The sequence below is a fragment of the Dipodomys merriami genome, unplaced genomic scaffold, assembly GCF_024711535.1.
Source record: "Dipodomys merriami isolate MVZ:Mamm:240054 unplaced genomic scaffold, mDipMer1.0.p SCAF_766, whole genome shotgun sequence".
Taxonomy (NCBI): Eukaryota; Metazoa; Chordata; class Mammalia; order Rodentia; family Heteromyidae; genus Dipodomys; species Dipodomys merriami.
The window spans coordinates 277,912-300,655 of NW_027206364.1; the positions used below are offsets into that span (position 1 = coordinate 277,912).

At 43.0% G+C, this 22,744-nt stretch overlaps 1 protein-coding gene across 1 annotated transcript in view; it reads right to left on the reverse strand.

Annotated features, from left to right (window-relative positions):
• Positions 1–19,908, reverse strand: part of LOC138818474 (protein FAM114A2-like) — a 77,614-nt gene extending 57,706 nt beyond the window's left edge. Inside the window, exons 1-2 of the mRNA XM_070009374.1 lie at positions 19,822–19,908; positions 19,454–19,538 (exon numbers count right to left, since the gene is read on the reverse strand). Coding sequence (XP_069865475.1) covers positions 19,454–19,538; positions 19,822–19,908 — 172 coding nt within the window. The remainder of the gene's footprint in view (positions 1–19,453; positions 19,539–19,821) is intronic.
• Between the last annotated feature and the right edge of the window lie 2,836 nt (positions 19,909–22,744).

Sequence of the window (22,744 nt, forward strand, 5' to 3'; positions counted from 1 at the left end):
GACAGAAAGGAACCTTACTTCATTGTTGGTGGGAATGTAAACTTGTTCAACCACTTTGGAAAGCAGTATGGAGGTTCCTCAGAAGACTTCACATAGATCTCCCCTATGATCCAGCAATCCCACTTTTGGGCATTTACCCAAATGTTTACAAACAAGACCACACTAAAGCTACCAGCACAACTATGTTTATTGCAGCATTATTTACCATAGCTAAGATATGGAACCAACCCAGATGCCCCTCAGTAGATGAATGGATCAAGAAAATGTGGTATATATACACAATGGAATTCTATGCCTCCATCAGAAAGAATGACATTTCCCCATTTGTTAGGAAATGGAAAGGTTTGGAAAAAATTATATTAAGTGAAGTAAGCCAGGCCCAAAGAAGCATAGGTCCCATGGTTTCCCTTGTTTGCAATATCTAGTATAGGTATGAGTCAAGCGGAAAAGGTCAGATAATGTGATGTTAGGAAAATGAACCCTTAAATATGTATTTTAATGTTTTCGTTTCTTTCAAAAAAAAAAAAAAATCCAGGGCTGGGAAGGTGGCTCAGTGGTAGAACGCTTGCCTTGCATGCCTGAGGCCCTGGATTCGATTCCTCAGCACCACATAAGCAAAAAGAAAAAAGTCGGAAGTGGCACTGTGGCTCAAGTAGTAGAGTGCTAGCCTTGAGCTGAAGAGCTGAGGGACAGCACCCAGGCCCAGAGTTCAGGCCCCACAACCGGACCCCAAAAAAACAAAACAAAAAAAAAAAATCTAAAAACAGAAAAGAAATTCAAATCCAGCACAAACAGAAACATCAATGAGGCCCTTATCTCTAATGAATCAGCAAAACCCCAAATTGGAGGTATAGCTTAAGTAGTACAGCACCAGCCTTGAATGAAAAAGCTAAGGGACAGCACCCAGGCACTGAGTTCAAGCTCTAGTACTGGCACAGAAAGAGACAAATGGAGGATGGGGGGAGTAAAGTTTTAAAAAGAATGAAAAAAAGAGATTCTTGACATTGGAGAACTATGAAGGTCCATGGACTAGGTGATCAAGGTCAAATTGACCATAAAAATACATCAACTTTGTGCTAAGAATGTCATATACTTCTCTAGTTTTCTTCTCCCAAACCCATGTACTTCCATCTAAAATAAAAAACACACAAGATGAATCTCAATGGATTCTAAGGCATGTCTGACTAGGGCTACTCAAAACCATCCAAGCTGCCCCCAAATAAGGGCAGTGTCAGAAGCTGTCACAGCCAAGAGGAGCCCCAGGTGCCCTAGCAACTCAATGTGAAGAGGTTTCCTGGAAGGATTTCACAGAAGTAGAAACAAGCCTGAGAAGACCAGAGCCCAGCTAAAGGCTCACAGACAGAGCAGGAACCACAACCTTCCCTCAAATCCTCTTGATGAAGATATTCTCACTGACAAGGCCTATGTAAATTTGTCATTGAATGCAAATCCTCCTTCTCTTGAACACAAGTCCTGTATAATTTGGCACTGAACCACCTCATGGACCACAGAGCACCATGTAGCAAGAGTCAAAACTGAGGCCCAAAGCGGGAACCAGTGGCTTTCCAATTTGTAGTTTAACATCTGGTGCTCTAGTGAGGTTGATGCTTCCACACTGGCCAGATCCAAAACTCTCCTTGCTATCCTGGACACACCAAGAACCAGTTTAGGACTCTTGAATAAATTTCTGTCAAATCCCAGCTTCTGGTCTTTGCTAGCATTGTGGCTGGTGTGGTGCAAGGACATATGTGTAGAAAGTGGTTTGGTATTTAGCTACATGTCCTTTTGCCATGGGTCACTATGCCAGGGCTACACAGAAAGTCCATCCCTCCCTGGCAGGGTAAAGATCCAGACATAAACAAACAGCTTCCAAGGGGCTCGGAAGGTGGCTCATATATATATATATATATATATATATATATATATATATATATATATATATATATGTGTGTGTGTGTGTGTGTGTGTGTGTGTGTGTGTGTGTGTGTATGTATGTATGTATGTATATATATATATGTGTGTGTATGTATGTATGTATATGTATATGTATATGTGTACGTATATGTATATTTATATGTGTATGTATATGTATATGTATATGTTTCTATGTATATATGCTTAATGGCCAGATGCTAGCGGTTCATACCTGTAATCCTAGCTACTCAGGAGACTAAGATCTGAGAATTACAGTTCATAGCCAACCCAGGCAGGAAAATCTATGAGACTCTTATGTCTAACTAGAAAGAAATGTAGAAAATGGAGGTGCAGCTTTAGTGGTAGAGCACCAGCCCTGCATGAAAAAAGGTAAGTTTACCATTCTTGTACACATGAAAACATTCAGGTCCCAGGCCACTCAGCTATAGAAGGACAACTGGGAGTTGTGAATACAAGCTAACTTTAGAACTCAGGGCTTGGCTCTCACCCTGCTACACTCCCAGTCAAAGCAGACTAAAGAAAGATGGAGGACCTCAATAAAACCATCCCTATGGCCATGTATTGTTGCACTCAGGAAGCAGAGGCAAGAAAAATACTAAGAGTATGAAGCAAACATGGGCTAGATAGATGGATCCTGTCTTAGAAAAACAATCCTTGTGAACAGGAGAAGCCTAAGGACTATGGGAACCTGTCATTATTAGCTCAATGAACAAAAGGATAAACTTTTAGAAAGTAACCAAGATCCCTATATGAAACTGTGGACACAGAGGCCTCGCTTTGCCATAAACTGTCTTTCTGGCCTTCATTCCTTTATCATTTAAATAGCCCAAATACCACCTTCTGGTTGTTAAGACAACTTTGGTGAGATCACTTATGTGAAAAGTTCTTTGAAAATCTCAAAATGCTGTATAAATTGTGTTATTAATTAGAATCCCTAAAAATTGTCTGAGTCAAGTTGCTAAAATTCATTCTCTCAAGTCCCCTTTACAGGGGTAGAAAAGAGGTGAAAAGAGATGAAAATAACTTGCCTAAAGTTCTAACACTGAGAAGGAATGTTATATACACGGCAGGAAGTCTGGAGTGCCATTTGCTCTTCCTGCTTTCCAGTCCATCCCATTCACCACTGTATACTTGCCACAGCACCTGACAGCTGTCCCAAGGAAAGCCAGGTGGGAAGAGGTATGGGTCAAAAACCGAAAAAGCCCCACCCTATCCTTTCATCCTACGATAGTCCTCGGGCTTAAACACAGGGGCCTGCCTGGGCACTGGCCCTGAGCTTTTGTGATCGAGGATAGTGCTCTATTACTTAAGCCACAGCTCCACATCTGGCTTTTTTGGTGGTTCATTGGAGATAAGAGTCTCCCAGATTTTGAACCACGATCCTCAGATCTCAGCCTCCTGAGTAACTAGGATTACAAGCATGAGTCACTAGCTTCTGGCTCTGACAAGCCCAATTTTAGCTGTACTCTGCTGGTATGGGAGACAGGGAAAGCTCTACTTTACAGGCCAGGAAACAGAGGGTCCAGGGAGGTTAAATGTCTGGCCTCCTGAACTCAGTCAAACACAGCAACGAAACAAGCCAGGCACCCGTGGCTCATGCCAGTAATCCTGAAAGATTGAAATTGGGGCTATGTCCATTTTACAACTTACTAACTGCTAATTCTGCTTCTGTAAACCTGCTTGCGCTAACACTGACTCTTCCCTTCCCAGAAATAAGTTAAAAAGTTACAAAGTTCAGATGCAGGCCCAGGGACAAGGTCTGCAAACATAGATAAAGAACAAAAGAGTATGTTCTCCTGAATTCCTGTGTAAAAACTCATGGCAGGGGGCTCAAGACAAGGACCATCTGGCCAGCCCAGCAAACTAGGTCAAATGTCAACCAATCGCGAGCCTGGAACTATGTGGACTCCCCTCCAGAGAAGCCTCCCCCTAGGGAACCAACTAGTTTTCAAGAAGTGTCACAAAAATTCCCGTGCAGTTGATTTTTAAGCTGAACCAATCCTGGGGAGCCTGGGGTCTTATGCTAATCCTGTGGTTTTTGTCTTTAAAAGTGTCTGTAACCACTGCTCAGGCTTCCAGTCTGCCTTGGACAGAGAGCCCGTTTGCGCAAATGCCTAATAAACTCTTCTTGCTTGTTGCATCTGCTGGTTTGGAGTCTTGGTTCTTGGGGTGCCCTCCCATTGAAGAAAGCATCCCAGTGAGTCTGGGGTCTTTCAATCCTAGCTACTCAGGAGGCTGATATCTGAGGATCAGGGTTCAAAGCCAGCCTGGGCAGGAAAGTCTGTGAGACTCTTATCTCCAATTAACCACCAGAAAACAGGAAGTGGGCTGTGGGTCAATTGATAGAGCAATAGCCTTCAGCTAAAGAGCTGAGGGACAGCGCCCAGGCCCAGAGTTCAAGTTCCACCACTGACCAAAAATCAAAACAAAAAAAGAAGTGATGAGCTAAATGAATAGACATATAAATTATATATCCTCCTCATTATGATTCTTACTAGTAGTATTTTATGTTGTGTCTTCCATCATCTAAGAAAGCTGAGGAAAATTCTGCATTCACAGCTACAACTTCTCAAAAACCCAAGAAAAAGAAGAAAAACTGGGGCTGCTTTTTGTTTGGCCCTTCCTTCTCCTATCTCTATTCAGCAGAGGGCAGCAAACAGGAAGTATGGAAAGATCAAAGAGTGAGAAAGAGAGCCACATGGAGAAAGAGCTACACATTGATAAATACACACCCACCCACACACAGCAAGCAGAATTGTTTAGCTTCCTCTAGCTTTCAAAGTATGAACATTCCACCTCCTCCAGCTAGGAAGGGCGGGGGATGGGGGAGGGAGGGGATGTTGGAAGTTGAAGAGACAGAAGCTCTTTTTCAGCTCAAGAGATTTTCAGTGAGCATGCATATGAGAGAGCGGCAACTCTCAAAGCAGGGAGAGGAAGGCAGCCACAGAACTGACAAGATAATTCTCAATGAAGACAGCTTTCAACTACTCATCTTGAGGCAACAAGGCTGGCAATCCTAACACCCAAGCTCTGCCCAGTGAGAAACTGAGGCCATGCCATTGGCATCTCAGCCCAGGGGTGTCAGAGAGTGCTGATCTACAGGATGCAGGGTCAGTGCTCCACAAGGACAGGGCTAGAGTGGCAAAGGGGTGGCCTTTTGAGGGTCAAGTCTAGTCCCCACGATATTGGCAGGGATCCGGCATGGACATCTGTCAGCCTCTTCTCAACTATCTTTCCCACCCCCACAACCAGGAGTAGCCAGCCTCTCTGTGTAAATGCTCTTTCCATATGACCGGGGTGGCCCAAACCCATCCCTAGCTCTAAGGTAGGATAAGTCACCCAGCACAGCCCATCTTCCTGACTAGTGTGATTGTGAATGAATCCTATCATAATAAACACATCAGATCCAAAGTGGACCAATAAGATTAAAACAGATCATGCTAAGATAATAGGAAAAGACATTTCTTGTCTTTTCTACAGAGGCCACAGATACAGATTTTCTCCTATAGGTTCTGCATATGGATATAATATCAGAAAGCGTTATCATATTTTACCACCAAGGTGAGAAGGGATGAGAGGAGGACAGAGTGCTCAGTCTAAGATAAAGGCAGAACCAAGAGAACTCAGAGAGAAAAAGCCCATGCCCTGACAGTCCCACAAACCTCCAGATCATACCATACCTGAAGCCAACTAGAGCTAGTGGGTCTTCTTAATCATTTAAGCCTGACTGGCTCAATTTATTACTTGCATCTGATAGTGAACTGGCCCTACTTTCTATGCATAGCAGCGACAGTGCCACATGGCACGTGTGATTTACTTTCTCTACTTTCCTATTGAAGTCCTTCAGGTTATTATACTTTCCCTTACTTTAAAAGTAAATCCAAGCATGGTGATTCAGGCATGTAATCCTAGCTACGGAGGAGGTAAAGAGTGAAGGATCAGAGTCAGCCTTAGTCAAAAAACCAAAACAAGAAGTTTGAGAGACTTCATATCAACCAATAACTTGAAGCAGTGGGGCATGCTTGATATCTCAGCTATGGGAGAAGCACAATCGCATATGTTTATCTTTCCCAGTGACAAAAGGAAGCAACAAAATCACATTGCAGGCATAAAATGAGATCCTACCTTGAGAATACCCAATCCAAAATAAGGCTAGAGGCATGGAGTAAGTGCTAAGCTCCTACTTAGCAAGGGCAAAGCCCCAAGTTTAATCCTCAATATAACCAAATTAAAAAAAATTATAAGCCAAGTGCATATAATTCTAGCAACTCAGGTGACTGAGAGCAGGAGGACACAGTTTAAGGCTAGCAAGGAAGCTGGGCGCCAGTGGCTCACGTTTGTAATCCTAGCTACTCAGGAGGCTGAGATCTGAGGATCACAGTTCAAAACCAGCCCAGGCAGGAAAGTCCGTGAAACTTATTTCCAATAAACCACCAGAAAAACGGAAGTGGCACTGTAGCTCAAGTGGTAGAGTGTTAGCCTTGACCTGAAGAGCTGAGGGACAGCACTCAGGCCCAGAGTTCAAGCCCCACGACCGACAAAAAAAAAAAAAAAAGAAAAGAAAAGAAAAGAAAAGAAAAGAAAAGAAAAAAGGCTAGCAAGGGCAGAAACATTCACGAACCCTCATCTTAAAAATTAACCAGCAAACCAGCACAAGTATATTTATTGCAGCATTATTTACAAAGCTAAAATATGAAACCAACCCAGATGCCCCTCAGTAGATGAATGGATCAACAAAATATGATATATAGAGAGGGGGGCAGAGAGAGAGAGAGAGAGAGAGAATGGAATTCTATGCCTCCATCAGAAAGAATGACATCACCCCATTTGTTAGGAAATGGAAAGACTTGGAAAATATTTTTTAAGTGAAGTAAGCCAGGCCCCAAGACACATAGGTCCTATGGTTTCCCTTATTTTAAATAACTAGTATATGTCTAGGACAAGCAGGAAAGGTGAAAAGCTATGTACATACGACCATATAAGATGATGTTAAGCAAAAGGACCACCAAGATAGGGACACAGTGATTTTTCCTTTCTTGCTATTGTTTTTAACGTATTTATAATGTACTATGTTTTTTTTGTTCTCCTCCCTGTTTTCACTGTATTTGATTCCAGTGCCCTGCATCTCATAAATACATTTTTGTAATTTGAGGAGGGAAAGGAAATAATAAAATGCTTAAATAAGGATACAGGTTGACCCATTGTAACAATGAGATGTAGAAGACACAACTTCGCTGGGAGGGGGAGTTGAGGGAGGTGGAGGGGGAGCTGAGGGAGGTGGGGAGGGAAGGGAAGGTAGGGGATAAACAAAGGAGGAGGTAACAATAATGTTCAATAGGAAATGTACTCATTACCTTACTCATGTACCTGTAATCCCTCTATACAATATTTGTACAATAAAATACATATAAAAATTACCAGAGGGGCTGGGAAGGTGGCTCAGTGGTAGAGCACTTGCCTTGTATGCCTGAGGTCCTGGGTTAGATTCCTGAGCACAACATAAGCAAAAATAAAAAAGCCAGAAGTGGAGCTGTGGCTCAAGTGGTAGAGCACTAGCCTTGAGCTGAAGAACTGAGGGGCAGCACCCAAGCTCAGAGTTCTGGCCTCACCACCGGATCCCCCCCCCAAAAGAATAACCAGAATCCAGGAGCCAGTGGCTCACACCTGTAATTCTAGTACTCAGGAAGCTGCTATATGAGAATCGCCATTCAAAGCCAGCCTGGGCAGTAAAGTCCATGAAACTCTTATTTCCTATAAACCACCAGAAAACCACAAGTGGCTCTGTGACTCAAGTGGTAGAGCACTCGCCTTAAGTTAAAGAGCTGAGGGACAGCGCCCAAGCCCAGAGTTCAAGCCCCACGACCGACCAAAAAATAAAAAATAAAAAAACAGAGAGAAAGAGGGGGGGGGAGAGACTCTGCAAGCTGGACGTGTGGATGAAGTGGTAGAGCCTGGCCAAGCAAGCAAATGAGCAAATGCATGGCACTGAATTCAAACCTCAGTACCACCAAAAATAATATAAAGTAAAGAGGCTGGAAAGAAAATTTACAAAAATGGATCTGCAAAAAAGTCAGGTATCACTAGCTACTCAGGAGGCTAAGATCTATTGATCATGCATGGTTCAAAGGCAGCCCATGTAACAAGACCATGAAACTCTGGTGTCCAATTAAGTACTAAAATTGGGAGGGAACCTACTGGGAACCAGAGATGTGGCTCATATGGTACAGCACTGGCGTTGAGCAAAATCAGCTCAGGGACAGCACCCAAGCCCTGAGTACAAGCTCCAGGACTGACATATGTATGGGCACATACCCACACAGACACACTCACACACACACACACACAAACACACAAAAGGTAGGGTTGTGTGTGTGTGTGTTTGTGTGTGTGTTTGTGTGTGTGTGTTGGGTGGGGAGGTTCCAGCAACACATGGTGTAATTAAGTACTGGCTACCAAAACTGCAGCATGAAAATTTGACTCACGAGGGAAAGTCTTTGCAGCAGAACACAGATGACTTGAAGAGCATTGCGTTCATGTCTGCATTCCTCCTGTGAGAACTCGAGTAAGTGATGTCCCTTTTTCTGCCTGTTTCCATAATGGACTAGTGACTTCTCAAGCACCTCCCTCCCACTTTAACACTCACTCAGCAAAAATCCATTTTTCCAAGTGCTACAACATGTGCTGTGTACTTAAAAAACACACTATGTCAAGATATCTTCACCTACTGAGGCCACGATGCATTTCTTGGCCACAGGAACTACAAGAGACTACATCCTTTCCCCATTGAATTGTACATGCTACAAAGGTTACAAAAGCTACCTCCATTCCCCATGCCATTGTGGTTGTTGGAGAAGCAAAAGTCTCATTCAAGTCTTTCTCTTTCTGACTATGATCCAAGTACAAGATGCAGAAGGTCAGGTATACGCAAAATACAAAAGACATGCACACAACTGGGTCATACAGCTCAAACGTCATTAGAAGCAATTAACTGGTATAGGACATATTTCCAGTTAACCAAGTTCACTTCGAGGTATTTCTTTTTATTTTTTATTTATTTTTTTTTTTAATTGTATTTTATTTTATTTGAGAACATACTGTACAGAGGGGCTACAATTACATGGGCAGGATAATGCATACATTTCTTACCAAGCATTGCAGCCTCCTCCTTTGTTTACCCTTCACTTCCCTTCCCTGCCTCCCCCCTCCCCCCACCCAATTTTACCCCCCTCCCCCCACCCAATTATACCCCCCTCTCCCCCCCACACCGAAATTGTAAAGCTGGTTTTGACATGACATTTTGTACTTCTCATTGTTGCAACAGGTCCACCTGAATCCTTAAACGATTTGTTTGTCCCCATCTCCTCCACATGATATACTGACATCAAATATAGTGAAAGCGGGGGTTACACTGTGGGGGAGGGACATACAAAGCAACAAAGAAATAATCTTATAAATGCATTAGAAATACATGCATGAAAGAAACGAAAACATTAAAATACATATTTAAGGGTTCATTTTCCTAACATCACATTATCTGGCCTTTTCCGCTTGACTCATACCTATACTAGATATTGCAAATAAGGGAAACCATGGGACCTATGCTTCTTTGGGCCTGGCTTACTTCACTTAATATAATTTTTTCCAAACCTTTCCATTTCCTAACAAATGGGGAAATGTCATTCTTTCTGATGGAGGCATAGAATTCCATTGTGTATATATACCACATTTTCTTGATCCATTCATCTACTGAGGGGCATCTGGGTTGGTTCCATATCTTAGCTATGGTAAATAATGCTGCAATAAACATAGTTGTGCTGGTAGCTTTAGTGTGGTCTTGTTTGTAAACATTTGGGTAAATGCCCAAAAGTGGGATTGCTGGATCATAGGGGAGATCTATGTGAAGTCTTTTGAGGAACCTCCATACTGCTTTCCAAAGTGGTTGAACAAGTTTACATTCCCACCAACAATGAAGTAAGGTTCCTTTCTGTCCACATCCCCTCCAGCATCTGTTGTTATTAGAGTTCTTGATTTTTGCTGTTCTAACTGGAGTGAGGTGATATCTCAATGTTGTTTTGATTTGCATTTCTTTTATGGCTAGGGATGTTGAACATTTCTTCATGTGTCTATTGGCCATCCTTCTTTCTTCTTCAGAGAAGCTTCTCTTTAAGTCTTTCGCCCACTTATTTATTGGGCAGTTGTTTCTTTGAGGATTTGTTGTTGGGTGGTTTAATTTTTTGAGTTCCAAGTATATTTTAGATATGAGACCTTTGTCCGTTGTATGGCTAGTAAAGATCTTCTCCCAATCGGTGGGCTTTCTATTGATCTTGCCAGCTATGTCATTTGCCCTGCAGAAGCTCTGCAATCTTATGCAATCCCATTTGTCCAACCTTTCTTTGATTTGTTGTGCTTCCGGGTCTCTATTCAGAAAATTTCGACCTGAGCCAAGGAGACCTAGGGTTTCTCCTATTCCATCCTGTAATGTTTTCAGAGTGTCTGCTTTGAGTTCAAGGTCTTTGATCCATCTGGAGTTGATTCTGGTGCAGGGTGATATATAAGGATCTAGCTTTAGTTTTCTACATGTAGTTAACCAATTTTGCCAGCACCATTTACTGAAGAGGCTGTCTTTCTTCCATTCTATTGTTTTAGCTTCCTTATCGAAGATTAGATGGCTATAGGTCTGTAGGTTCATTTCTGGGTTTTCAATTCTATTCCATTGGTCCTGAGGTCTGTTCTTATGCCAATACCAAGCTGTTTTGATTACTATGGCTTTATAGTAGAGTTTGAAATTTGGTATTGATATTCCTCCAGCAGTGTTCTTTCCGTTGAGGAGCGTTTTTGCTATTCGGGGTCTTTTATTGTTCCATATGAATTTTTGGATTGCCTCCTCTATTTCCTTGAAGAATGAGGGTGGAATTTTGATAGGTATCGCGTTGAATTTGTAGATAGCCTTGGGAAGTATTGCCATTTTCACGATGTTAATCTTGCCAATCCAGGAGCATGGGAGGTTTTGCCATTTTTTAAGTTCTGTGTTGATTTCCTTTTTCAAGATTTTAAAGTTTTCATCATAGAGGTCCTTCACTTCTTTGGTTAAGTTAATTCCTAGGTATTTTATTTTTTGTGGGGCTATTACAAATGGAGTTGCTTTCCTAATTTCAGCCACACTTTTCTCATTGTTGGCATATAGAAAAGCCATTGATTTTTGGGGGTTAATTTTATAACCTGCTACTTTGCCAAAGTTTTGAATCAGCTTGAGTAATTTGGGAGTGGAGTCTATGGGATTCTTTAAATACAAGATCATGTCATCTGCAAAGAGGGAGAGTTTTATTTCTTCTTTCCCTATTTGGATCCCCTTTATGTCTGCATCTTGCCTTATTGCTGTAGCTAGGCATTCTAATACTAGATTGAAGAGAAGTGGAGAGAGTGGGCATCCTTGTCTTGTTCCTGAGTTAAGAGGAAATGGCTTTAGTTTTTCACCATTGAGTATAATGCTGGCTGTAGGTTTGTCATATACAGCCTTTATTGTATTGAGGAATGTTCCATGGATTCCTAATTTTTCCAGAACCTTCATCATAAAGGGGTGTTGGATCTTGTCAAATGCTTTTTCTGCATCTATTGAGATAACCATGTGGTTCTTATTCTTGCTCCTGTTGATGTGATGAATAATATTAATTGATTTGCGTATATTGAACCAGCTTTGCATCCCTGAAATGAATCCTGTTTGATCATGGTGTATGATTTTTTGGATGAATTGTTGAAGTCGATTGGCCAAAATTTTGTTGAGAAGTTTTGCATCAATGTTCATCAAAGAAATGGGTCTATAGTTTTCTTTCTTTGATGAGTCCCTGCCTGGTTTTGGGATGAGGGTTATGATGGCTTCATAGAATGTGTTTGGTAGTGAGCTTTCTCTTTCAATTTCATTGAAGAGTTGGAGGAGTATTGGTGTGAGCTCTGCTTTGAAGGCCTTGTAAAATTCCGCTGTAAAACCATCTGGTCCTGGACTTTTCTTAGCTGGGAGGTCTCTTATTGCTGTTTCTATTTCAATGCTTGATATGGGCCTGTTAAGCTGGTTTAACTCATCTTGGTTTAGTTTTGGCATGTCAATATTTGCTAGGAAAAGGTCCATTTCTGTCAAGTTCTCAAACTTATTAGCATAAAGTTTTGAGAAGTATTCCCTTATAATGTTCTGAATCTTGGTTGTTTCCGTGGTGATGTTTCCATTCTCATCTCTGAGTTTATTAATTTGGGTGTGCTCTTTCCTTTTTCTGATAAGGTTTGCTAAGGGTCTGTCAATTTTGTTAAGTTTTTCGAAGAACCAACTCTTTGTTTTGTTGATTCTTTCTATAGTTTTTTTGGATTCTAATTCATTTAATTCTGATTTAATTTTGATTATTTCTTTCCGTCTACTGGATTGGGGTTTATCTTGCTGCTCTTTTTCAAGGAGGTTTAGATGTGTCATTAAATTGTTAGTTTCCGATCTCTCCAATTTGTTGATGTAGGAGCTCAGAGCTATAAACTTTCCTCTGAGTACTGCCTTTGCTGTGTCCCAGAGGAGCTGGTAATTTGTGTGTTCATTTTTGTTGAATAGCATGAACATTTGAATTTCCTTTCTAATCTCTTCCATGACCCACTCATGATTCAGCAGTGTGTTGTTCAGCCTCCATGTGATACCGGACTTTCTTTGGTGGCTTTTGGTGTTGAGTTCTAATTTTATTCCCTTGTGGTCAGAGAGAATGCAAGGTATAACTTCAATGTTTCTGAATTTAGACAAGTTTGCTTTGTGGCCTAAAATGTGGTCTATTTTAGAAAACGTTCCATGTGCTGCTGAGAAGAACGTGTATTCTGATGCTGCTGGGTGAAATGTTCGGTAAATGTCTGTTAAGTCTAGTTGATCTATGCAGCTGTTTAGATCTGCGGTTTCTCTGTTGAGTTTTTGCCGAGTTGATCTATCTAGTGGGGAGAGTGGTGTGTTAAAATCCCCAACGATTAATGTCTTTGGATCTATCTGGGATTTGAGGGAAAGTAGTGTTTCTTTGATAAATTTGGGTGCTCCATTGTTTGGCGAATAGATATTTAGAATTGTAATATCCTCCTGAAGGAGAGATCCTTTAATTAGTATATAGCGACCTTCTTTATCTCTTCTCACGAATTTTAATTTGAAATCTATTTTATCTGATATTAGGATTGCAACTCCCGCCTGTTTATGAGGGCCGTTTGCTTGGTAGATTTTGTTCCAGCCTTTAACCTTGAAAATATGTTTGTTTTTACGGGCAAGATGTGACTCCTGCAGGCAGCAGATAGAAGGGTCTTGTTTTTTAATCCAACTAGACAGTCTATGTCGCTTAATTGGAGAGTTCAGTCCGTTAACGTTAAGAGATAGGACTGAGAGGTATTTGGGAGTTCCTGCCATGTTATCCACCTTCTTGGGGGCTGTGAAAACTGGGTTCTTCCTAAGGTTCTTGGATTCTCAGTTTGTGTGCAGTTTCTTGGCCTTTGTTGCGTTCTTGTTGGTTTTCTATGTGTAGGACATCTTTAAGAATCTTTTGCAGGGCTGGTTTGGTGGAGATGTATTGTTTCAATTTTTCTTTGCTATGGAAGGTTTTTATTTGGCCTTCAGTTATGAAGGAGAGTTTAGCTGGGTACAGTATTCTTGGTTGATAGTTGTTTGTTTTTAGGGCATGGCATACGTCATTCCAGGCTCTTCTTGCTTTGATTGTCTCTGCTGAGAAATCTGAGGTAATTCTAATTGGTTTCCCTTTATAGGTGATTAATCTTTTCTCCTTGACAGCTTTAAGGATCTTTTCCTTGGTCTGGGTTGATCCTGTGTGGATTATAATGTGACGGTGGGATGTCCTATTCTGGTCTGGTCTATTTGGGGTTCTAAAAGCTTCTTGTATCTGAATAGGCCTATCTTTTTGTATGTTTGGGAAGTTCTCTGCTAGGATCCTGTTAAACAAATTTCCTAGACCATTAACTTCTGTTTCTAGGTGCTCCTCTACACCCATTATCCTTAAATTGGGCCTTCTGATGGTGTCCTCCAGGTGTTGGATAGACCTATCATATTTCTTGGACTTGTCTTGGATGGTTGTATGTTCTTTCTCTATAATATCTAGGCTGTCTTCAATCCCTGAGATTCGATCTTCTGCATGGTCTAACCTGCTGTCAAGACTCTCTACTTTGTTTTTTATCTCTTTTCCTTCTAATTGGTCAGCTTTGATGGCTTCAAGTTCTTTGTTGAAGCTCTGTTTTAGGTCTTGTATGAATTTCTTTACTTCCTTAATTTGGTGTTCAGTGTTTGTTCTCAAATCACTTAGTTGATTGGTTATGGTTTCTTTGGACTCCCATTCCTTCTGTTGGGTTCCATTCAACATTCCCTTTGTGGTCTCCCTGACTTCCTTCAGCTCTTTGTTAATGGATTCCATGAATGTCTTTAGTGATCTTTGTGTATTCTCTACCTGGTCTCTTAATTCGTGAATTACTCTTTGATTAGTTTCCTCCCTTCTGTGGGATTCCTGCAGTTCTCTTTGAGTGTTCTCTGCCTGCTCACGCCATTCCTCCCTTTCTCTTTGAGTATTCTCAAGTTGTTCATGCAAATCCTGTATCAGTTTTTGAGAAGCTTCCTCACGCTTATGATATTCCTGTATAAACTTCTGGGATGCCTCCTCTCTCTCCCTATCACGCTCATACAGAGTCCTTTGTACATTGTCAAACTTCTCATTTATCATGTTTGCTATTAGTGTTTGTAGAGCTATTTGGGAACTCTCCTCTGGGTTATTCTTTATCTGTTCTAATCCCTGATTATCAAGGTTGGGAATTGAGATACCCGAATTTGCCATTTTTCTTGTGTTTTTCCGGCTTACTCGGCCCATTTGAGATAAAGATTGCACCAGTTTTGTGCTAGAACACTATCTTAAGGCAACCATCAACCAAAGTTTGCATTTGTACAGTCAATAGTCTACAGATACAATCTAGTTCAACAGATACATCTATTCAACATCAAACGACTATATGTTAAAGGACTTCGAACCGCAGAAAAGAATTTGGAAAATCAGAACTTATTAGGATTAGTGAGAGATGTGGTTAAAAAATAGGAATAGATTGGTGTGGGGAGGCACAAGGAGAGTTAACTATGTCCTACTCACAGTGCAGGAAATGGGTTGGGTAGGATGCAAGTAGAGAGAGAGAGAAAAAGAAGAGACGGAAAGGGGAATAAAGAGAGACCAGAAAAAGAATAGAAACGTAAAAATTAATGTTATTATAGAGGTTAAAAGACCGTCTATTTAGAGAGGAATGTGAATATGTTCAGAGAAGGGGAGGGACATTGAGGAGATGTGAAAAGCTTTAAGGGAGAAGAAAAGATCAGAAGTTCAGTAGAGCTAGATAAAAAACAAAAAGATAATTAAGAAAGAAAGAAAAAGAGAAAGAAGACAAGAAAAGAAAGGAAAACTCTCATTCACGTAATTCTGAAATAAAAATTATAAGATGAGAAAAAAAAAGTTACTGGAAAACAATTATTTTTTCAGAAGAGGCAAAAATTAAAGATTGATAAAAGTTTTAGAAGGGAAAAAAATTTATATACATATATATATATATATATAAGGTAACAAAAAACAAAAAACAAGCAAAAAAAAAAGAAAAGAAGAAGAAGAAAAAAAGAGAAAAAAAAAAAGAAAAAAAAAAGAAGAAAAAAAAAAAAAAAAAGTCTTTTGATTTTTTTTTGGGGGGGGGAGGAGTGGGAAGAATCCTGTATCTCCCTTTTGTCTGCAACCAGTCTCTTGGAGTCTCTGGTCAGCTTGGGGTCCTGTGGCTTGATTGGTTTCTTAAGTCGGTTGGTTGGAAGAGGCAGAAAAATGCTCTGCTTTACCCAAGATTTTGAGATCCCCCTCCCAGGTTAGTTTTCTGGGAGGGTGGTCTGCTTTGAGAGTCACAAAAGAGGGGGATGTGGTGATGAGGCTAGGTTCTGGGTGGAGTTGAGGCCTTTCAGCAAACAGTAGCTTTTCCCTGGGGCTATTTTGTGATAACTCACAGCGCCCAGCCTGGAGCCATTCTCAGGGTTTCTGTTTTTCAATTGATTGTGGTGGCTGCTAGAGGGAGGGGCAGCCTCTGGCTCTGGTTACCCAGTGAGGCTAGGCTGGCGCCTGTGCTGGGTGACTTTTCCCTGGATGGAGCTGAGTCTGGCAGGTCACTTCGGCGTTAAGTTCTTGTGACCTGCTAAATGACTCATTTTATTCCAAGGCCTGAGCTGAAGCTAGCAGCAACTCCGAGCTTTGTCGGTATCCAAGATGGAGATCACCGGTGCTGGGGGGGGAGGGGTGGCCTTCCTTCCTCTGCTCCCTGAGGAGTGAGGATGTCGGGCTTGTACTCACGCCGAGTCTTGGGTCCTGGGTCGTCTCTGGTGCCGAGTCTTGGATCCTGGGTCGTCTCTGGTCTGCAAGCTGCAGGGTGAGGATGTCCGCTCTTTGTTGGTTCTTGCTGGTGTTGAGTAGAATCCGCTCGGCCGCTGCGTCTGGCTCCTTCGTCCCGGACTCTCTGTGTGAGCGCTCAGGTATGGCCCCCGGCTGTGGTCTCTGCCGCTTGCGACCCTGTTGCCGCTGCCGCCGCCGTGGCGGCTGCTGGCGACCACTTGCCTTGGCTTCCCCTCTCTTGTCTAACTCTCTGTCCTGTGATGGCACACTTGGTGTGATTCTCTGGCTTAGGACTGTTCACTGGAACTCTAAAGCTGCTTTCTATGCGAGAGCTTGTTCAGATTCCAGCTTCTCCTCCGCCATCTTCCCGGAACTCCGAGGTATTTCTTTACATGGCTGGCTTTCCTACTTGGTTTGCAGCTTTCTAAGAAGCCAGCTGTCTGACCACTTGAATTCAGAAACCCTAGAAGCATTATGTGTCCTTTATAAATCAGATGTCTTGCCCAGTTCCAGAGATACACTGAGGATGAACTGGGTGGCAGTTCTGTGACTTACATTCTAACAGATGACAGCTAAATGCTCTTTTAATCTTCAGTGGAGGAATCAAAGAGTTGAGGACTATTCAAATAGTGGGCATGTTGCCCTCAGATAAACTTCTCTCAAATCCACAAGGAACCTAATTTTCTTTAGGACAAAAGTCCTGTCAAGACTTCCTTCCAGAGCCTCTGTGGTTAATTCTGCCAGGAAGATCAATGAGGAGGTACTGTTGGAAAGTTCTCAACAATTACCAGAGTGACAGACTGATCTTAGAACCAACTGTCAATGCTTCATAATGGTGCAGAGTGCTCCAGATAGCAGATTTCCCAGACAGCAGCATGATGTGTTACATGCATGCTCAGGGATAGTGTGGAATGAGGACTGGAAGAAAGTCAGCCTCTTCCTTCGAGGCCAGCTGCCATTCAAACAAGGATCTAACTGGGAAGGCCAAGCCCAGGGCTCTGCCTCTACAAAGAGAATAGAACACGAAAGGGCTGTGTGGAAATTTGGCAGGATCTTCCTGAAAGGCAGCAGCTGAATGCTGCATCCTATAGCACCTAGAAAAGCCTATCATTGAAAAAGAGCTGTTTGCTGCACCCAGGAAGGAGAAATTTTCTGTAAAGGAAGAACAACCAGTTGACAAGACTTGAAACACCCATCCCATTCACCACTTCGTCCTCCTCCTCTTTATGCTATTCCAGAGAAAAAGAAATTAAACAAGAATTAAAACTGCCCCATGAGCTATCCACACACTGCAGGTCAGAGTTCCAAGGAACATCCATCCAGCTGTTGCTCTCCACTCTTTCTGCTCCAAAGTCTGCTTTATTCAATCAAGACCTTCTTGTACATGTGAGTAATTTTCTTTGAAAGCTCAGGCCAAACTGGCAGTTAACCTTGGCCTCCTCTCTACACATCTAGGTCTATAGGAAATGAAAATCAGAACTTCTTTGGCACCTGCCTTAACTGAAATATGACAACTTTCTTTAGGCAAAGGCAGCCTGTCAAGAGCTCTTTTAGACCTGGTCACAGCTATTCCACAGGAGACGTGCACTTGGGCAGGACACACCCCCTTTGCCTGGGGCTTTGCCACTATAGAACCCCTGAACCTAGGGAGGCTGTCAAAGACAAAAGCCCAGGAAAAAGCAGTAGCTCTGTGTGCACTTACTAATCACATCACAGAATGCTGGCAACCGAACCAAAAGATGGAGTTGGTGGATGATAAGCACATACAGAAAGTTAATGACAAAGCCTAACACAGCTCTGGCCTCTTCACCCTGATACTGGTACAGGATAGGAATTGAAGGAGATTTCAAGAAAGAAAAACATACAAGACACAGAATTTAACGGGGAAAAGGCTAGGCTGGCTATCAGGGTTTGAACTCAGGGTTTAGGAAAGGCCATTGCTAACTTTCCTCAGTTTCTGAACAGTTAAGATGTACCGTAAAGATCAAGCCAACTCCTCTTGGATGGTTTGCAACAATTAACTAGAGCAATTGTTAAGCTCCAATTGATCCACCTTGTGGCAAAGAACTGTCTGTGCTCAAGATACCAGAATGGCCAGGCAGCAGCCTGACACTGAGGAGAAAGGAAAACCCATCAACCTCAAAAAGTCAGCCTCTTCCCTTGAGGGCAGCCAACAGTCAATTCTGACCCTGATATGAACATTACCCACTTCCCATGGACCACAAAAATCCCCTAAGCATATCTGAAATGTCCCAATATACAAAGCAATTCAAGCATGCATAGATTTGCCAGGAGATGAGAGAGGTAGAGTGATGTGATTGAGCAGGAAAATGTTAATCCAAGCCAGGAGCTGGAAACTCACACCTGTAATCCTAGCTACTCAGGAGGCTGAGATCTAAGAATCCTGGTTTTAAGCCAGCCCACCCAGGAAAGTCTGTAAGACTTTTATCTCTAATGAACCACCAACAAGGCAGAAGTCGAGCTGTGGATTAGGTGGTAGAGTACCAGCCATGAGTGAAAAACAAGTAAAGGACAGCACCCAGGGCCTGAATTCAAGAGCCATGATCTGAGCATGCACACACATGCACATGAAGAAAAATGCCAATTTAGTCCATATGCATGTACACACACGTGAGACATGAGTGAGTTTCAAAGAGGCAAAAACAATTATTATCACAGTTTGGGCTACAAGATATATCTCATCTTATCAGAAAGAAGTAGAGAAGGAAGGTATGTGGGATTCTGCCCTCAGGGGACAGCACTCTGGGACATTTTGGGGGATCCTTCCACCAGGACACCTCTATACTCCGGGAGGGTCAAAGGTGGCATGTTCCTCAAGAACCAGAAATTGACTTTTCACCCCATCCAAGGGACCGGAAGCTCCAAGAGGATCTTTGCACTCACTCCCCAAGGAATTCACAGGACCTGACACAAAAATAGGACAGCGAAAGAATAGGGAAAAGGGGCAGGGTGTTCCACAGGTCCCTGTGCAAATGGCAAAACGTGAAAGGGACTGACCTGAGTAAAAACAGCAGGATCACCAGGTGGGGGTGAGGGAGGGGAGCAGAAGTGATGGGGGAACCGGTCCTACAGAAAGCCTCACACCCTGGGGATACCGGCATGTGCAAAGAGGGTACTACTCAGAAAGAGAACGCTGGACCAGGTGTGACCACAGGAGAGGGCAATGGAAAGGCGGACAGACTGTAAAGTATGGAAAATAGAAATAAGACTACATAATTGGCACTAAGAGCCCTGGGTTCTAATTCTGACTCTGCAGAGTGGACAAATCCCTGTCCTCAGAGCCTCAATTTGCCACATCTGGGGGGGGTGGGAATGGAAAGAAGGGCAGACTCTTCAGGGGCTGCCTCTGAGGACACTGACAGGAGGTTGAGGAGAGAGAAGGAGCTGAATGTCTGAAGTAAAACCAGAGAAGGGGGGAGGGGGGCGGGAGCATCCCTAGCCCCACCACACCCAAGGCACTCACCTGTCCAACCACGGGGACCGCTGCTGCTCCCGACCTCCCTGGGATGCTGTCAAGCTGCCGCTTGGTACAGAGCCCACATAGCCCCATGTTGGGCAGGAAGATCAGGGCCGCCAGTACCAGAGCCACTGCTTGCAGAAGCCACTTCTCCTTGCCTCACAGGGGACAGTCAGCCCCACCCCTCCTGCTGGCCCCTTTGCGCAGCCCGCTCCAGGCTCTGTGCCCATGCCCATGCATGCGGCAGCAGCTCCAAGAGCAGGAGTGGCCGAAGGCGCTGGCCCAGCTCCAACTGAGCTGCACTACCTCTAAGTCACCACCGTGGGGGGTTATCTCCGCCTCCAACACCAATGTCGGGCACAGTGGAGCCACCAGGCCTGCAACACCCTCTTACAGACTTCCTAGCACACACCTGTAGATGTTGACCTCCACCTTTCATGAAGGGTTTCAGTCTACCCGGGGGCAACCCTGACATCCAACGTTAGGTCTCCCCCCTCCTGAGCGGGATATCCCGCTCTGCCCCTGCTCCCCTACTGGGAGGAGCTGTGAAAAAGTGTAGGAGTTGGGTTGTTGGGCGCTGACTGGTGCATGCTGAACCAACTGGGTGCCTTTCATCATGGGACCTCAAGCTAATGAGGCCAAAGCCTTGAGCCAAGGGGTTGTGAAAGAAGAGTGGATCCCCCAGGCTAGAGGCACTTGTATATGGGTCAACATGTTTTTAACGTATTTTATTAATTAATGATTGATTAATTGATTGTGTGTCTATGTGTGTGCTGGTACTAGGGCTTGCTGTCTTGCTTAGTTTTCCACTCAACCACTTTAGCCACACCTCCATGTCTGGCTTTTCATTGCTGTTGTTATTTAACTGGTTAAAGGAAGATAAGGTTTTTTGCCCAGACTGACTTTGAACCACAATCCTCAGATCTCAGCCTCCTGAGTCGCTTTGATGACAGGCATGAGTCACAGTGTGTGGCTTGTTTTTAATATTTTTAACAAACTGCTTATTCACAGACTGTGTCTCCAGTTTCCCACCTAATCATCAGAAATCTTTAGCCCCCATTTCCTTATCTACTAAGTAAGGAGGAGTGTAATGGTGTGATTTCCAGGCTGGAACAGAGATCTGCTTAGCCAAAAGCAAGCCTGAAAAAACATGTGTCTTCTGGATCTCCAGTGAGTCCTCCTCCTCTCTTTGGGCTCACCAAGCTCTACTGACACATTCCTGGAGAAACCTGATCTCCTTGCACAAAAGAAAATCTCCCCTACCCCACTTCTTACATTTTATGTGTGTGTGTCTGTGTGTGTGTTCATGTGCATGCACGCACTTACAGCTAGCACTCTATTACTTGAGCCACAGCTCCATTGCTGGCATGCTTGCACGTGTGTGTGTGTGTGTGTGTGTGTGTGTGTGTGTGTGTGTGTGTGTGAGTGTGAGTGTGTTTATGTATGCTTATTTGGAGATAAGAGTCACTTGGACTTTCTTGTCTAGACCAGGTTCAAACCAAGATCCTTCAACCAGAGGTTCCTGAGTAGTTAGGATTACAGGCATGAGCCAGCACACCCTGCTATGTGTACTTTTAACATTGGCTTGCTTATTCAAGGGCACACCATTAATGGCTGCTGTGTAACACTTGACATTGGGCTTTCCGATTGGGCTGTAAGCCTCATGAGGAGGACCATGTGTACATTTTGCTATTTCTTGTTTGGTTTTAGTAGCCTTTATTTTTTAGAGCAATTTTAAGTTCCCAACCAAATGGAGAAGGTACTTAAATGTTTTGTATTCCTCTACCCCTCCTCCCACACACACTCATGAAAGCATGCATGCTAACATTGATGAAAGCCACTTTTGGCCTTTTCTGTGATCAACTGAAGAGACTCACTGACTTTCCTGCTCTGGCAGGCTTTGAACCCTGATCCTCAGATCTCAGCCTCCTGAGTAGCTAAGATTACAGGCTTCAGCCACTAACACTGGGTGTCTGTGAGATTCTTATCTCACTACATTATTAACTACAGTAATTAACATGTTATTATCCAGAGCTTTATAGTGAACATTTGGGTTCACACTTAGTGTTGTACATTCATTGGCTTTGGACAATTGTGTAATGATATGTTCACCATTGCAGAATTGTATGGAGTTTCACTGGCCTAAAAGAAAAATTCTTTGCAGCCAGGTGGTTTTGGCTCTCACATATAATTCGCAGTGGGACTGGTTTACACCTGTAATCCCAGCTACTAGTCCAAAGACAGCCCAGTCAGGAAAGTTTGTAAGACAGATATCTCCAATTAAACACCAAAAAACCAGACAGGGCTCTGAGTTCAAGCCCCATGATCATCAACAACAACAACAAAAAAAAATCCTTTCTATTCTTCCCTCTTTATTCCTCTTCCTCCTTCCCCAACCCTACCTGTGGCAACCACTGATCTTTTTATGGGGTACATAACTTTTTTTGCTGGCTATATAATTTTCCTTTTATAGCATGTCATACAATTGGTAGCCTTTTAAGAATTAGAATCATTTATTTACAAATTGCATTTAGGGTTCTGCGTGTGTGTGTGTGTGTGTGTGTGTGTGTGTGTGTGTAGGCAAGCACGTGCACTGCGTGTGTGTGTGTGTGTGTGTGTGTGTGTGTGTGTGTGTGTGTGTGTGTGTGTGTAGGCATGCACGTGCATGTCCACCAGTCCTGGAGCTTGAACTCAGGTTCAAGCTCAGGTCTTTGAGCTTTTTTTGTTCAAGGCTATCACTCTATTCTACACTTGAGCCACAGCTCCATTTCTGGTGTTTTAGCGGTTACTTGGTTATAAGCATCTCCCATACTTCCTGTTTCAGCTGGCCTCAAGCCATGGTCCTCAGATCTCAGCCTTTTGAGTAGCTAGTTACAGGCATAAGCTGCCAGGTCCCAGCTCTTTCAAGTCTTTTTTTTTCTTTTTTGGC